At 42.3% G+C, this 16,561-nt stretch overlaps 1 protein-coding gene across 3 annotated transcripts in view; it reads right to left on the bottom strand.

Moving 5' to 3' along the window:
* Positions 1-16,561, bottom strand: part of ahcyl1 (adenosylhomocysteinase-like 1) — a 29,583-nt gene that overhangs the window by 9,474 nt on the left and 3,548 nt on the right. For 2 of the 3 annotated variants that reach the window (XM_054779571.1, XM_054778727.1), the window contains exons 2-3: positions 1,759-1,873; positions 1,325-1,468 (exon numbers count right to left, since the gene is read on the bottom strand). In XM_054779571.1, the coding sequence (XP_054635546.1) occupies positions 1,325-1,468; positions 1,759-1,873 (259 nt within the window). Of the gene's footprint in view, positions 1-1,324; positions 1,469-1,758; positions 1,874-7,410; positions 7,580-16,561 lie in introns of those variants that run through there. The other variant, XM_054780428.1, reaches the window with a different exon arrangement.

Below are 16,561 nucleotides of genomic sequence, written 5' to 3'. Positions count from 1 at the left end.
TGTAAAGACGGAACTGGTAGACCAGCAATGTCAGCAGCAGCTGTTGCTGCCTAGGCTTGAGTTTGTCGAAGCACTCACACCTACTTACTACTCACACAGGCAATGAAAACAGCCAAAGAGGCAGAGGAGAAGGCTCTGAGGGAAGAAACTAAAACAAGAGCACTTAAGAGAGTGCAAACTGCATAGCATAGCATGAATAGCAATGATTTAGGAGTTTTAAAAAAAAAATAGTTTAAAAAGAAAGAAGAAGTTCCATCCAGGTCACAAAACTTAATAAGACCCTACAAAAGCACAAGACATACCCTTTAAAAATTAGCTAAAGGAGACTTTACATGTTTTTTAAATTGCTGCCAAATGAAAAATATGGATCAGAGTCCTTGTATCCTTCTTTTGACATTGGATCTTCTGATCTTGCCTTGACATAGCAAATGTGGGGAAGGAGAACATTATTGGAATAATACCAAACATCAGCAAAATAACCAGGTATTACAGGGCGCACACATACAGTGGTGTGAAAAAGTGTTTGCTCCCTTCCTGATTTCTTTTTTTGCATGTTTGTCACACTTAAATGTTTGAAATCATCAAACAAATTTAAATGTAATGCAACATAACTGAACACAAATGCAGTTTTTAACTGAAACCTTTTATTATTAAGGGAGAAATAAATGAAAATCCAAACCTACATGGCCCTGTGTGAATAACTGATTGCCCCTTGTGTTCATCATATCAACAGTAAAATATGGTGGTGGTGGTGTGAGGGTCTGGGCTGTTTTGCTCTTCAGGACCTGGAAGACTTGCTGTGATAAATGGAACCATGAATTCTGCTGTGTACTAAAACATCCTGAAGGAGAATGTCCGGACATCTGTGCGTGACCTCAAGCTGAAACGAACTTGGGTTCTGCAGCAGGACAATGATCCAAAACACACCAGCAAGTCCACCTCTGAATGGCTAAAGAAAAACAAAATTAAGACTTTGGAGCGGCGTAGTCAAAGTCCTGACCTGAATCCTATTGAGATACTGTGGCATGACCTTAAAAAGGCGGTTCAAAAAGATGAGTGGGCCAAAATTCCTCCACAGCGCTGCTTGAGACCCAATGCAAGTTATCACAAATGCTTGATTGCAGTTGTTGCTGCTAACGGTGGCCCAACCAATTTTTAGGTTTAGGGGGCAATCATTTTTTCACACAGGTCACATTCACACAATCACTGAGAGGGAACAGAACCCACACTGATCAGAGTTGAAATTGTGTTTTACAAATCCTGGACATGGCAAGAAAAAAACAATCATCTTTGAAATATCCAAAATGTTAGCAGCGCTATGTACCTTGCTCCGCAATTTCAATTTCACGGCGCCCAAATTCAGCCTGTTTGATGTTCTTCACACAGAAGTCGCTGCTGCCGTGGGTATTGACCTGGGCTTTGTCTCGAGGGGAGGTTTCATCATCAGAGCTGTCAGTGTAGGAAGCAGCTGGAGAATGACGAGCACAATTAGTCATCACTGAGGATAGGTCTTTTAAAAAGTGTGTGTGACGGAACCTGTACAATGTGTGATGTGTAAAGCACGTGTGTACAGTATGCGATGACAAACACGACAAAACAGCTCGGTTACATGACACATTTACACCAAGCTCCAGTGGAGAGAACACGGCTATCTTACTATCTACACAAGGAGACTCACTATTGCCTTTTTAGGTATAACACTGGTTAGCATGCAGAGCCATTCATCACTAAAACCATCAGTCCGAAGATGCATTGTACCTGAACTGTAGCTGTCTGTGGAAGACTGCGAGATAGAGCGAGACAAGGAGCGGCGACCTGCCTTGGTTGGGTATTTGCTGAATTCCTGTTTATCCTCAGTGTTGGCAAACTGGATCTAGAAAGAACCAGAACCAAATGTTTAACAAAGGCGTGTTAATATGAAAGACCACTATAGTAGGTGATCCAGAGTCACCATAAAGACAAATGCTTCTCTCTTTATTATACGATGGTGTATTATGACTAGAAACTGAAAGGTAAGTCAGGATATTTGTCCTCACTGTCTTACTATAGTCCACTAGAAAGGTAAAATAAGACAAAGATGAGACAACTCTCTGACCTGCTGTATGTGTCATGCTTAGGACAAATAACACAGATTCAGTAGTGAGTGTGGTTCATCTTTTAACACAAACCTTCAAACCTTCAGCTCATCCAGCTGGGATAGTTTAGCTTAGGCTGAAAGCGAAATGATCGTATATGTTATTTTGAAAGATTCAGTCTTTAAAATCCTGGTTACCTCCAAAAGATGAGCACTTAATGACCAATGAATTCCCAATGAGAACCTCTCTCTGAATGTTTTGAACTCCTATTTCAACGCCAATGTTTTATTGATCATAATAATGCTGCCTGGGAGTTATGACATAGTGTAAAGGCTGTGGTGGCTGAGCGTGTGATTTACAATTCTCTACTAAAACTCTAGGGGCAAAGTTTTCCTGAGCGTGAGCTACTGTATTAAAAGTCCTGTGTAGTAGTAGTAGTAGTGGTGAAGTAGTAGTAAAAGTAATATCTGAATGTAAGTTGAGCAATAACTTATAGGAGATAAAATAATAATAAATAATAAAAAATAATAAATGAATGTGTTTCCTAATATTGTTGAATTTGGCAAAATCTATGGATTTGTTATTGGCGATTGTTGTTGACTTCAAGCTGCATGAAGTCGTTGTGAGTTAATTTTCTTGTAGTCGAGACTGATGTCATATTCAGTATTTGTCCAGTTCCTTGATGTCTTTGACAACAGTACTTTGACTGCCTCCGGTTCTCCATTTTACTTTTGCAGTTGGCGCTACAAGTGCCTTGAACTTTTCTATTTCCTTAAGTCATGCGCTTTCTTGGCGATGACTGCGTTGCATTTTGTCAGATGCTCAATGATATGGACATTTGTTCTTTTTAGCTTTCCTCTCTGCCCTAGTAATGCCAGCTTTTTTGTTGTTGTTGGTGAACTTTATGATGATGACAGATGTGGTGCTGTTATTTCTGCCAGACATTAGAATACATGTATCAATGTTGACATCTACATCCTCCCGCTTTGATTGCAGAAAGGTGGCAACCTGTTGCTTTGTTGAAGCACAAAATCTGGCATAAGACCTGCATGTAATGTGGAGCCCAGTCACAATCACATTGTTCATGCGTGTGGACTGTTCCAAATCAATTCTGCACATCATTTGTGATATAATGCAATCCTTTTCATAATTTTGCTTCTTTAAAGCATCCACTTTTCCTTCCAACCCATCATTTTGTTTATGAGTGATGCATTATCGTTCTTCAATTCTTTAATGTGTTTCAAAACATCAACTAGTTTCTTGTTTAGCTCCTTGCTATTTACAGAGCTCTCCTTCCTCATGTCAATTATCTCCCTGCAAACTTCTGAGTTCATGTCATTATCTCTTTGCAAACTTCAGAGCTCTCTTTCCTCATGTCATTCAATATCACCATAATCTCCTGTGTACCTGACTCCTGGTTCCAAAACTTGGAGATCGGTGCAGAGCTGTTTTCAGTCTTTTGCCAGAGGAATGAATATGAGGAATATTTGGTGATTTTGTGACTACACTTCACAAACAAAAGACCAGAACTGCTGGATGACTCCCTCAAAGGTAACTCGGATAGGCGAGAGGTACAGATTCACTTGAAATACTTCTTGAAACTTCTTGAAATAAACTAGTTACAAACGCTAATAGCAGGTCAAGATAACTGGCTTACATCCCACTATATGGCAGAAACAATACCACACCAGTCATCATTGTTAAGTTCATCAACAGGGAAATCAAAACTGCACTACTGAAACACTGCTTGTTGTCAAAGATATCAACGAGGATACAACGCACAAGAAAGAGCCATGCAGTTAGAAGGATTACATTCAGTGGCCATTGTTCACTACTACGACACGAAAGCTAATAGCTTGTCAACGAAAATTGTGGTTGCTCACACTCAGGAAAACATTGCCCCTAGTGTTTTGGTAGAGAATTGCAGGTTGTGCACTCTTTGGAACTTTATAACAGAATCAAGATGTCGTCAGAAAGGCCAGCATAGTGACTTTGCTGTAGGATGGATGTAGCTGAACTTCCCATAGCCGACATCAACTAGAATTAACAGCACCTCAGCTGGCGGCAGCCAATAAGTGTGCTCCATTTTGCCTTAATTTCCTCAAGACGTCCATCCATCTATCCATCTTCTTCCGCTTATCCGAGGTCGGTTCGTGGGTGCAGCAGACTTTCCTCTCCCCGGCTACTTCGTCCAGCTCTACCCTGTGGCGTTCCCAGGCCAGTTAAGAGATATAGTGTCTCCAACGTGTCCTGGGTCTTCCCTGAGGCCTTCTACTAGTCGGACGTGCTGATTCTCATCCTATCTTCCTTGACATTGGGCTGCGAACTGGTCCAGTGTGATTTAAAGATCACGGCTCGATGAAGCCAGTAGGACCACATCATCTGCAAAAAGCAAAGACCCTATCCTGCATCCCGATGTCTACGAGATGCTGCAGAGTAATGTCAACCAAGACACCCCCACAACATCCAGGGCCTTAAGGAACTCCGAGTGGATCTCATCCACCCCCAGGGCCCTGACACGAGGCGCTATCCCGGTGACCTGCGTCAGGGCGAGGAAAATCTACTTCCAATGTTCTTTCACTTTATCAGGGTTTGCTGAGCCACTCTTCGTCTGGTCCCTCACCTAGGAGCTGTTTGCCATGGGTGACCCTACCAGGTGCATAAAAGCCCCCAACAACTTAGCTCTTAGGATCATCAAAACCGGCAAACTCCTCCACCACGATAAGGTAACTCAGAGAGGATGCCTCAAGACGTGTTTAATATATTTAATATCCCATCCATCCATTTTCTATACCGCTTAATTCTCATTAGGGCATGCTGGAGCCTGTCCCAGCTGACTTCGGGCGACAGGCGGGGTACACCCTGTACTGGTCGCCAGCCAATCACAGGGCACATATAGACAAACAACCATTCACACTCACATTCATACCTATGGACAATTTTGAGTCGCCAATTAACCTCACCTGCATGTTTTTGGGAATGTGGAAGGAAGCCGGAGTACCCGGAGAAAACCCACGCACGCACGGGGAGAACATGCAAACTCCACACAGAAATACCCAGGGGAGAATCGAATCTTCCCGATCTCAAGGCTGTTCCTGTGTTGGCCAACATGCTAACCACTAGACCACCGTGCGGCCCCTATATTTAATATATTGAATGTAAACATAATTCATAGCAATCAATCAGCTATTCTGTGAATTGATTATTAGGCCCATACTATTTTCAAAATCAAGATCCTTTACAGTGAACACTTGAAACATGAGCGTGGATTATTCAAATGGACTCCTGATCAAAATTTTAAATTGAAAAATTAACATTTTGTACTGTTGGATCTTAAGGAGTTTCTAAGTGGAGCTTGAAAATGCAAAAAGAAGTAATGGGGGGGAGTGAGACAAAAAGTTTGAGTAAGCAATTTATTGCAAACAACCATCAAACTGAAATAGGCTGTTCATCAGCTCATCAAAAGTTTAAAGACCATAGCTAAAAAAAAAGGAACCACCCCAAAATAAAAAAAATGTTCAAAGAAGTACTTAGCAATGAGTAGCTTACTTTGCCATCCATCCCCAAATGTTCTCAAATGTTCTCAGTTTGATTTAGATCAGGGGAACACATAGGATGGTAGAAAAGAGTGAGGTTATTCCTCTGGAAGAAGTTATCAGGTGGGCATTGTCAACTGCATTGTTGTCGTGTTGAAAAACCCAGTCATTACCGCACAGACGAGGGCCTTCAATCATGGGAGATTGCTCCTGCAACATCTCCACATAGCCAGCTGCTGTTTGACGCCCCTGTACAACTTGAAGCGCCATTGTTTCATTGAAGGAAAAACACCCCAGATCATGATGGCGCCCCCTGCACTGTGCCATGTGAAAAACATCTCAGGAGGGATCTCCTTGTCATGCCAGTAACCATGGAAACCATCAGGACCATCAAGGTTATATTTTTTCTCATCAGAGAATAAAACCTTCTTCCACCTTTGAATGTCCCATGTTTGGTGCTCTTGTGCAAATTACAAATGAGCTATTTTGTGGCATTGAAGGAGACGAGGCCTTTGATGACATTTTTGTTCTTAAAACCCTTCTCTCGCAGATGCCATCTGACTGCACATCAGTAACAACCTTCATTTGGGCCGAGGATTGTTCTGTGTCTTGACGAAAATCGGATTGGTGAAATTTTTTTGGGTCTCCCGCGTGACTTCTTTTTCAGGATGTTTGAAGTAGTTTCAAATGTCTTACTGTGTCCAACCACAGCAGCAATGGCGTGCTGCGAGAGGCTTTGCTTATGCAGCTCAACAACAATTTTTCTGTCTCACTCCCATTTCTTCTTTTTGCATATGAAAGTGTACTTAGAGCCTCCTTAAGACCCATTAGTGCAAAATGTAAATTCTTGCAATTTTTCAACTTAAAATGTTGATCAGGAGTGTACAAACAAACAGCATTGGTAAAGCAGGTCAATCTTTAGATAATATGGTCAGTTATTTTTTTTTTACCTACTTTCAAATGTAGGCATGGTAGAAATACATCAAATGACACATGGTGAGTCTTCTAAACATTTGACTCAAACAACATTTGACGGCCCATAAGTATGTTCTCTTGCAGAAAGATCCACAAGACTTCAGGGATGTTTTCATTCACTGTGGAATGCTGTCAAATTTCCTTCGTCTCCTATTTTACCTGTCCATAGAATGTGTTTGGACTCAAAACTAACAGGCAGCACAGGAGAGTTGACACAACACACATCATACAGACAATAAATCCGGGAGCATATAACTGCCTGATGGACATCAGTGAGGTGTACTGACCCGCACCTAAAACAATCATACGATAAAGCATATGTGGAAAATACATACTGTAAGGATAACTTTCTGCACTTTTGAGTAAATTATTGATTTTTGACATTACAATAGCACTCGTTGCAAGAGTGAAAACACTGGTAACTCACGGAACGCACAATCTTGTTGCTGGTACTCATAAGAAACACAAGAATGTTGTTAGACAGAGAAGAAGAGAACTCAGCATGGCTCTTGTTTTCTCAAACTACACAGAGCTATGTTAGCTTCGCATCACTTCGGACTCCCGAGGATTCAGCCCAGGCATTTGTACAGTACTTTAGTTTCTCCTTGTCTTTTTTTTCTGATTTATGGTAGACTACTCAGTGGTACTCCAGTCTGTATTCAGCTACTCTCAAAACTCCCCCAGGGTGACCCTGGCAATATGGATAACCTTGATCAGCAAGACAAATAATACATTTTCATACATAACAACAAATCTCTCATCACCTCTGTGCTTTTAGGAATAAATCTGTCTGAGTGCCTGGTGATGAATTAGTGGTGACTCACCCTTTCTCTCCCATGCACATGTGTGTGTGCCATCACTGCCTGTTCTCTCCAGTTTCTCTGTGTCTGTGTGTCTTCTGTTTGATGGTACTAGGTGTCCCTGATGCTATTACCCCAGAACACTCCCAGGCAGAGCCAGGGGGAGGTTCCCACCTATTATCCTGATTTCTAATGGCCAACCTGGAGAGAGAGCGAGAGAGAAAAGGAGGCCAGGTTGATTCCGAGTGTGACCTCTCTCTCTCAGGGTCTGCCCTTGACAACCAGCTGCTAAAGTCCGTGTTTTAGGGAGGATGTTCTTTAAAATGGAATGCATAGATTAATGAAATGGGTCTATTAAAACACGTGTCACAGACAGACCTCCTGATTTGGACTAATCAAAAAATGGGGATTGACACATAGCAGGAATCAAAGCCTGTTTCCATTAGCCTTCCGCTCCATCAATAAACAACCCATCCAATTCCATCTTATATCTAAAAATACCCTTTCTCTCTGCGATAGCCTGGCCAGGTCACAGAGTTAAGCTGATGTGTGACTATGTAAGAGCTCAATCAGGTGATATTACCTACTTACCCAGACGCCACTAGTGCTCTACAGCGCCATAAGATCCAAAAGACAGTCTTAAATCAAAGTGTGTCTACTTCTTTAAATAACTGGACATCCTTCAGTCTGCCAAGGGCCTGTTTAGAACACATGCATGGTGGATTACACACTATTGTGAAAAACATAATTGTACTAATCACTCCTACACAGCTATGTACAAATACATGTACATGCTACTGTATGTACAGCTAAGGGGAAATATACAGTATATAATCTCAACTAGCAGAAGGTAGCAGTCATGAACACTTTAAATAACATAGGTACACAGTGAAAAAGGATGAAACTAGTCGGTATAGATGTGTTATATTTCTCATCTTATAGTGACTTTCAGCCTAATGTTGATTTAGGTCCCACACAGTACTTTACTTGTGTGGAAGCTGGCAGTGCATCAGCTATAATGACTCATTGGTTCTGTAGTATCTTATTACATTAGCAGTTGGTACCTGAGGGTCAGAAGACAACCCTCAGTCCGTTCTATACTGTATTGTGACAGTAGGCAGCGGTCATGTAACCCCGCAACCTAAACACATTCTGATCTCAGCACTGATACATCTCCCCCTTGTGTAATTCTAGCAGTCAATCATTCTCACTAGTTCCACAATCTTTCCACTAGGAGGCATCAAAGTAAAAAAAAAAAAGTTTGATTTTTTTTCACTGGATGCAAACATTAGGTCACACACCAGTGTAAATACTAAAATTCACAATACAATGACACATCTTTAATGAACTTTCCATAGGGTAAACAAAAAAAATCTACATTTCAGGTAACTTTCATACAAGGTAAATGACAAGCACATGACCATTTGTATTTAATTCAAGGGGCTTAACATGCCAAAACAGTGCAACCTATCAGGTCAAACTCAAATGCAACAAATGTGTGGTGGCCTGCTGCTTCTGTGAGCCCCACCCCATCTAAAAGCACTTGCAGGTGGCGCCGTCTTGTTTGTTACATAAAAAAGACAAAAAGAAGCAACAGAAGAAAGTTAATTTGAAGTTCTAAACATAGTTGTTTTTCTTTTCATGTCTGCCAGTGCTATTCCTCTCTCCTACAGCGTCCATTACAATTACCTGCTGTTATTTGTGTTGCTGTGAGTCGAGTTGTCAGTACAAATGTACAAATGGAAATAGAGAGATGTTACTACAGAAGAGAGAATTTACTAGTGCACTGCAGGTATTTTTTAAATTGTCATACAGTGGTACCGTGGCATACGCGTGTCCCAACGAATGAGCATTTTTTTAGACGCGAACCGTCTCTCTGCTGATTTTTGCTTTGAACTGCTAGTTAAAATTTGGGCTAGGAGCTACTAGTTACGGGCAGGCATAGCCGAGGACAGCTATTTGAGGCTTGTGTCAATGACAAAAGATCTAAATAGCATTAGCTCTCGTTCGCGTTACTACCGGGAAATACAGTATTTTCCACACATGTAACATACGCACATTATAGTGATCTGGTTTATCTTAGTTTATCTCTGACAAGAAGAACATCAAATTAAAAGCACTGAATGAATACAGAGCCATCACCCACCAGTATGAGCCTGCAGGACTTGTTTTTTTCCAGATATGTACAGTACATTACCACTCAATAAGGTCATCAAATCTTACCTTTATGCATTCCCACACAGTATCAGCATTTGGGACCAAATATGAGGTGAAAGAAAAAACAGAAAAATACAGTAAAGTAGTCTTATCTGTGCATCATGGGAGACGACGCATTGCAAAGTTAAATGGTGCATTCAAGGACCGTGGAACAAGTCGCTCTTTGCATTAAACATGCAAGCATTGTGGGATTTATAACTATATGTTATTTTTTTGAATAAAACAATGGCCCATACTTCTTAAATTTGTATCCCTTTATAAAAAAAAATAATGTAATTATTTACAAATCATTTAATGTTTGTGTGTTTTTTTTAAATCATTGAACCTGAATGTTTCCTGTGGCCCGATGGTTGGGGACCCCTGCCTTACAGCATGCTTGCAGGGGCTATGATGTGTGCTCTTTTACATATTGGGAAATGCTGTAAGAATTACACTTTTATACAATTGGCTTTGTCTACATCTAACGTCTACATCTAACGTCTACATCGACAAATGTAATCAAAACATATTGAATCTATCATTTGTACACTGCATCAAATTGTTCTGTTTTTAAAATATACTGTTTTTGAATCGTCTCTTAACTTTTGTATCTAATGTGTCCGGAAGTCTTTACCACAGAGATTTACATCCCTACTTATTGTAGATTAAAAAAAACCCTCTTACTATCTGAGATTAATTGTGATTAATTATGAGTTAACTATGGGCCAAATGTGATTAATCATGATTAAATATTGTAATCAACTGACAGCCCTTATATTAATATACATATTATTAGGGGTGGCTGATATATCAATATTTTGAAAATATCGATATTTACTTTAAGCATGATATCAAAACCAACCATATTGTTGATATTGATATAGACTGGATTTGCACTGTATCTCCCTCATCCCTGCATGCAGGGGGAGGGAGGAAGGGCGGAGCAGAAGCCCGGCAGCTCCAGTCGAAGCGACAGCATCCGCGATGGAAAAATTAGTCAGCAAGGAATAAGCGGTAGCTCAGTAATGTGGAGGTACTTCAAATCCAAAGCATAAAAAAAATATTTTTCACCGCCTTAAAACTTGGCACAAACTCCAATACGAGGAATGTGTGAAGCTACGTGCTGTCTGCCGCGCTCCTGTTGCGTTTCTCATGAAAGGAAAAGCAAAGTGGTGTGCTATTATAAAGATTTGTCCTATCACATTGCTAAGATGTGGTCCACGTTGCAACAGAGGAAAAAACAGCTTTAAAAACCTGCTGAAAACGATGGACTCGCGATGTCCAGGGAGCTTCGCAGTCACAATTATTTAGCAGGACAAGCTCTACCACAAATGTACAAGGACGTTAGACAGACAGTTGCTAAGCCTTATGCAGTTGACAGGTTGGTGTTCCTGGCACAAAATAAGGACATGCTTGTGTCTTCTAAAATGTTTACCTAAAAAAATACTACTGTTCAATTTCAAGTATTTTTGAGTTTTAAAATTTCCTCTTAAACCAGGCACTCCTTCATATTTTGTTCTTTCGTTATTAGCTGAGAATTTGAGCATAGCTAAAGGTTTGTTATAAAAAGATTATATTTGACTTTTTCTATAATTATTTCAAAAAGAGAATGGCTTACTTTATTTTAGAGGCTATTTTTAGATAAGATTTTTTTTTTAATGTGCCTTCAAAATGTCAAAAAACATCCATGTGTTAAGTATTTATTTTAATAAAAGAACTTGACACACATATTTGGCTTTGATTTTGCCGAAACTCACTCTGCTTTAAAAATATTGGGAAATATATCATATATCGATATTCAACGTAAATATATCAGGATTTTAATTTTTGGGTGCATATTGCCCAGCCCTAATATGTGTGTGTGTGTGTGTGTTTATATGTATATATATCTATATATGTGCGTGTATGTGTGTGTGTGTGTAGAGATTAGTGCTGTCAAATGATAAAAACATTTTTGAATTTTTTTTTTATTGAAATATGTCCATTTTTACTGTATTTTATTGAAAGAAAGATAAATGACAGGGCAGGATTATATATATTTGTATATATTAACAGTGCCAAATTAACTGAAAATTTTAATCAAATTAAGAGATGGCACACATGTCTGAAAATCTATTTACCTAACACTCTTTTGCGTCTGTGTGGGCTCTCAGTCGTACAGGAGTTGTCCATCGAGGGAAAGGCTTCTTGAGACGTCATCTGTACTTCTGTGAAGAAAGTACGCTGACGAAACTCTTCGGATGAGGAGCGAAACGTTCGACACTTTCTTCACAGAAGTACAGATGACGTCTCAAGAAGCCTTTCCCTCGACTAACACTCTTTTCTTTAATAGCAGAATATTTAAATCAGACTTTAACTGCGTTTTTATGAGCACTGAGGAGTTGCGTTCAAAGACACCACGTCATTTAAGTTGAATTCACATGTTTTGAGTGAACTTTCTGGGATTTACGAGCACACTAAAATGGCATTAAAAGTCACAAAGTGAGTGACAAAAATACCCACTCATTGTTTTTCTTTGCATTTCTGTTTATTTAGACCACACATACACGCATAATAAAGACCTTGTTGTGATGTTCAGAGTGTCCGTGAATGCATCTCGGGGTCTGTGTAGTGACAATTAGGAAGTGTCGTTGCAATGACAAATGGGCTAGAGACGTATTTGTTTGGAGTTAGAGATACATACAGTATATGGTGTTGGAATTGCACTGCTGTTGATGTGTTCAGGTCAGAATAAAGCTATAAAAGAGCGCCAGACTCTGTGACTCTGTGGGGAGCTACACTGTGTCGCCGTCTGTCGTCATAACAGAGAACCGCGGCTTGCCAAATCAGCCTAAAAGCTGCTCAAGACAAAGAAACATAGTATTCTTCCATTGCCAAGTCACATGATCCGAAAACCAAAACCAGCCTTCATTTTTTGCTGAGCTTCAGAAGGACTTCAGGCATTAGCTGCAAAATATTTTGTTTTCACAAGTTTCAGAATGACTCTTTGTATCAGTATTGAGAAAAGGCATGTCCAAGAGCCCACAGGAATCAAATTAAAATGATGATGCATGAACAAATACACGGCCAGTCTCATTCCCAGCAGGGTGTATTGTGTAACTGCCAGAGTAGATGGAAAGGAGAGTGGAGGAGGTGCTTATTGACTCATGCACCCACCCACACACTTGCATGTCCATATCAACAGCAACATGTACAGTTTGATGCTTTTGTTTCTGCACCTTACAACTATTAATGTGACAATACAACATAGTCATCAGACTTCTTCGTCTTTCTCTGATGTATTTTGTGTATCTCCAGTAGTATTTCTTTCACCCATTTACTTGCTTTTTACAACCGGGTGGCTCAGTTTGACACTGGGCTCTCACATTTATTCAAAACAAAGTGCTTTGTTTTCAGGAGCGCACTGCACATTCCTACCATCCAATATGTTTTCAGTCAGACTCCACGCTGTGGCTCACAAGCCACATGTTATTGACTGGGAGTTAAACGAAATATGTTAGTCTATGCATGTCATTGCTGAGAAAATGTATATGTTACATCCTTACAAAGACTTTGTCCAATTATAAACAAACATCAAAGATTATGTACTTAAGATGAACTCAATGAGACTCTAATAAACCACATTATTATGAATGCCTTCAAATTAACAGGGAGTACATTCATTTTTAGAATCATTGTAGACATTTTTGTCAAATTATCAGTTTGTAATATTACTGGAGTTGTATATTTGTCGCCTGCCCTGTAATTATAACACATATTCTTTACTTTGACCTGAGAGGACCAATATAACTAATAGTTGACACAAAGTAAAATGATAATGAAAATGACATGTTCCAAACTGTTATCCCCAATAATCTGAATACATACAGAAACTCATAATTAACTTTCATGTTCTTATTTTATATTCTGAGAAGATCAAATACATTGTTTTTGGTGCCTAACTGTTTCCCAAGTATATTAGTGCGTTTGTGAATGTATAAACGTGAGGCATTAACTTCAATTTTTTGGTAGAAAGGCGCTTTATGAAAGTAAGTACATTTACTTGTATTCACTTAGAGCGCAGCCCTGCCACATCCAATATGGCGGCGCCAATGACGTAGGGCACAGCGCTCGATGTGGCGTCTATGTCTATGTGGCGTGCTTTGCTGTACTGTTGTTGTAAATGGCTGCTAAGTTACATGTTTAGAGCTCACACAGTTGTTGATTATTCAGCATTATTTGTTGGTAGTGTCTTGTCTGCTGTTCTCTACCTATTACATTGCTGCGTGATGTTTTGGGGGGTTTTTAGCTCTTTAAAGACACTGTAAGACTGGTATGTGTAATGGTAACCCCCCCGTGATTTCTATGGAGCTGGTAAGTTCGTTGTGAGGTCTGTTGTTACTCTGCTTGCTAAATAAAGAGTTACCTCTTCCTCACAGGTTTGTGAGCGGCACAGTATTAACTATATGAAGCAGCAAATTTGAGACCTTGGCTTTGATTATAGGTAAAAACTGATACCGGTGTTGGCTGATACCACATTTTTATGCCATTATCGAGCCAATAATTATCGGGGGCTGATATTAGTGGACATCCCTAGATGTAAGACTCTTCCTTTGGTGATTTGGGCAAAAATCTTTACTTGATATTTTACTAAATGGTGACTACTGAAGACAAAGGTCATACCCAGCAATAAGGAAAACAATAAATACTTACTAAATACCATATTTATATGTTTATATAAGTGCTCACTAAAACAATCGTGGAGAAGTTTTTTAAAAAAGCATAAAAAAGCCAGGCCTGGGGGAGGGGCTCGCAGGCGAGCGTCTGGTGGTCGGGCTTTCACCCGTGGGACCCGGCCGGGCTCAGCCCGAAGAAGCCACACGGGATCTCCCCCCCGTAGACCCACCACCTGCGGGGGCAAGCATAAGGGTCCGGTGCATTGCGTTTTGGGTGGCGGTCGAGGGCGGGCACCTAGGCGACCTGGTCTTCGGCGGCCAAATCTGGTTCTTGGGACATGGAACGTCACTTCTCTGGCGGGGAAGGAGCCCGAACTTGTGAGAGAGGTTGAGACATTCCGACTAGATATAGTCGGACTCACCTCGACCCACAGTTTGGGTTCTGGATCCAAACTCCTCGAGAGGGGTTGGACCTTGTTCTACTCTGGAGTTGCTGCAGGGGAGAGGCGGCGAGCTGGTGTGGGCTTATTAATAGCCCCCCGGCTCGGTGCCTCTGTGTTGGAGTCATCCCCGGTAAACGAGAGGGTCATTTCCCTACGCCTTTGGGTTGGGGAAAGGGTCCTGACTGTCGTTTGTGCGTACGCGCCAAACGGCAGTTCAGAGTACCCAGCCTTCCTGGAGTTCATCAGAGGGGTGCTGGAGAGCACCCCAACTGGTGACTCTGTCGTTTTGCTGGGAGACTTCAACGCCCATGTGGGCAATGACAGTGTGACCTGGAGGGGCGTGATTGGGAGGAACGGCCTCCCCGATCTGAACCCGTGCGGTGTGATGTTGTTGGACTTCTGTGCGAACCACAGTTTGTCCATCACAAACACCATGTTCCAGCATAAGGATGTCCATAAGTGCACATGGCACCAGGACACCCTAGGCCGCAGGTCTATGATCGACTTTGTAGTCGTATCATCAGACCTGCGTCCGCATGTTTTGGACACACGGGTAAAGAGAGGGGCTGAGCTGTCAACTGATCACCACCTGGTGATGAGTTGGATTAGATGGCGGGGGAGGATGCCGGACAGACCCGGGAGACCCAAACGTGTAGTGAGGGTGTGCTGGGAACGTTTGGCAGAGTCTCCTGTTCGTCGAGTCTTCAGCTCTCACCTCCGGCAGAGCTTCTCCTGCATCCCGGGGGAGGACGAGGATATCGAGTCCGAATGGGCTCTATTCCGTGCCTCCATTGCTGAGGCAGCCGATCGGAGCTGCGGCCGCAAGGTGGTCGGTGCCAGTCGTGGCGGCAAGCCCCGAACCCGATGGTGGACACCAGAGGTCAGGGCTGCCGTCAAGCTGAAGAAGGAGTCCTATCGAGCATGGATGGCTTGTGGGACTCCTGAAGCAGCTGACGGGTACCGGCAGGCCAAGCGGCACGCGGCTTCGGCGGTGATCGAGGCAAAAACTCGGGTGTGGGAGGAGTTCGGTGAGGCCATGGAACACGACTTTCGGTCGGCCTCGAAGAGGTTCTGGCAAACCGTCCGGCGCCTCAGAAAGGGGAAGCAGTGCCCGGTCCACACTGTTTACAGTGGGGACGGGAGCCTGCTGACCTCGACTGAGGATATAGTTGGGCGGTGGAAGGAATACTTTGAGGCCCTTCTCAATCCCACTGACATACCTTCCCTAGAGGAAGCAGAGACTGAGGATACGAACGCGGACAGTTCCATCACCGTGGCTGAGGTATCTGGGGTAGTCAAAATGCTCCCCAGTGGCAAAGCTCCGGGGGTGGACGAGTTTCGCCCTGAATTCCTCAAGGCTTTGGATGTTGCGGGACTGTCTTGGCTGACACGTCTCTTCAACATTGCGTGGAAGTCGGGAACAGTACCTCTGGATTGGCAGACTGGGGTGGTGGTCCCCCTTTTCAAGAAGGGTGACCGGAGGGTGTGTTCCAACTATAGGGGGATCACACTCCTCAGCCTCCCTGGGAAAGTCTATTCCAGGGTGCTGGAGAGAAGGGTACGACCGTTAATCGAACCTCGGCTACAGGAGGTGCAATGTGGTTTTCGTCCTGGTCGCGGAACACTGGACCAGCTCTACACCCTTGCAAGGGTCCTGGAGGGTACTTGGGAGTTTGCCCAACCGGTCTACATGTGCTTTGTGGACCTGGAAAAGGCATTCGACCGTGTCCCTCGCGGTGTCCTGTGGGGGGTGCTCCGGGAGTATGGGATTGGTGGCGCGCTACTACGTGCCATTCAGTCCTTGTACAACCGGAGCAGGAGCCTGGTTCGCATTGCCAGTAGTAAGTCAAGCCTGTTTCCGGTGAACGTTGGCCTCCGCCA

The sequence above is a fragment of the Dunckerocampus dactyliophorus genome, chromosome 1 (genome assembly GCF_027744805.1).
Source record: "Dunckerocampus dactyliophorus isolate RoL2022-P2 chromosome 1, RoL_Ddac_1.1, whole genome shotgun sequence".
Taxonomy (NCBI): Eukaryota; Metazoa; Chordata; class Actinopteri; order Syngnathiformes; family Syngnathidae; genus Dunckerocampus; species Dunckerocampus dactyliophorus.
The sequence above is the reverse complement of the archived record's forward strand: the minus strand, read 5'-3'. Positions and strand labels throughout refer to the sequence as shown.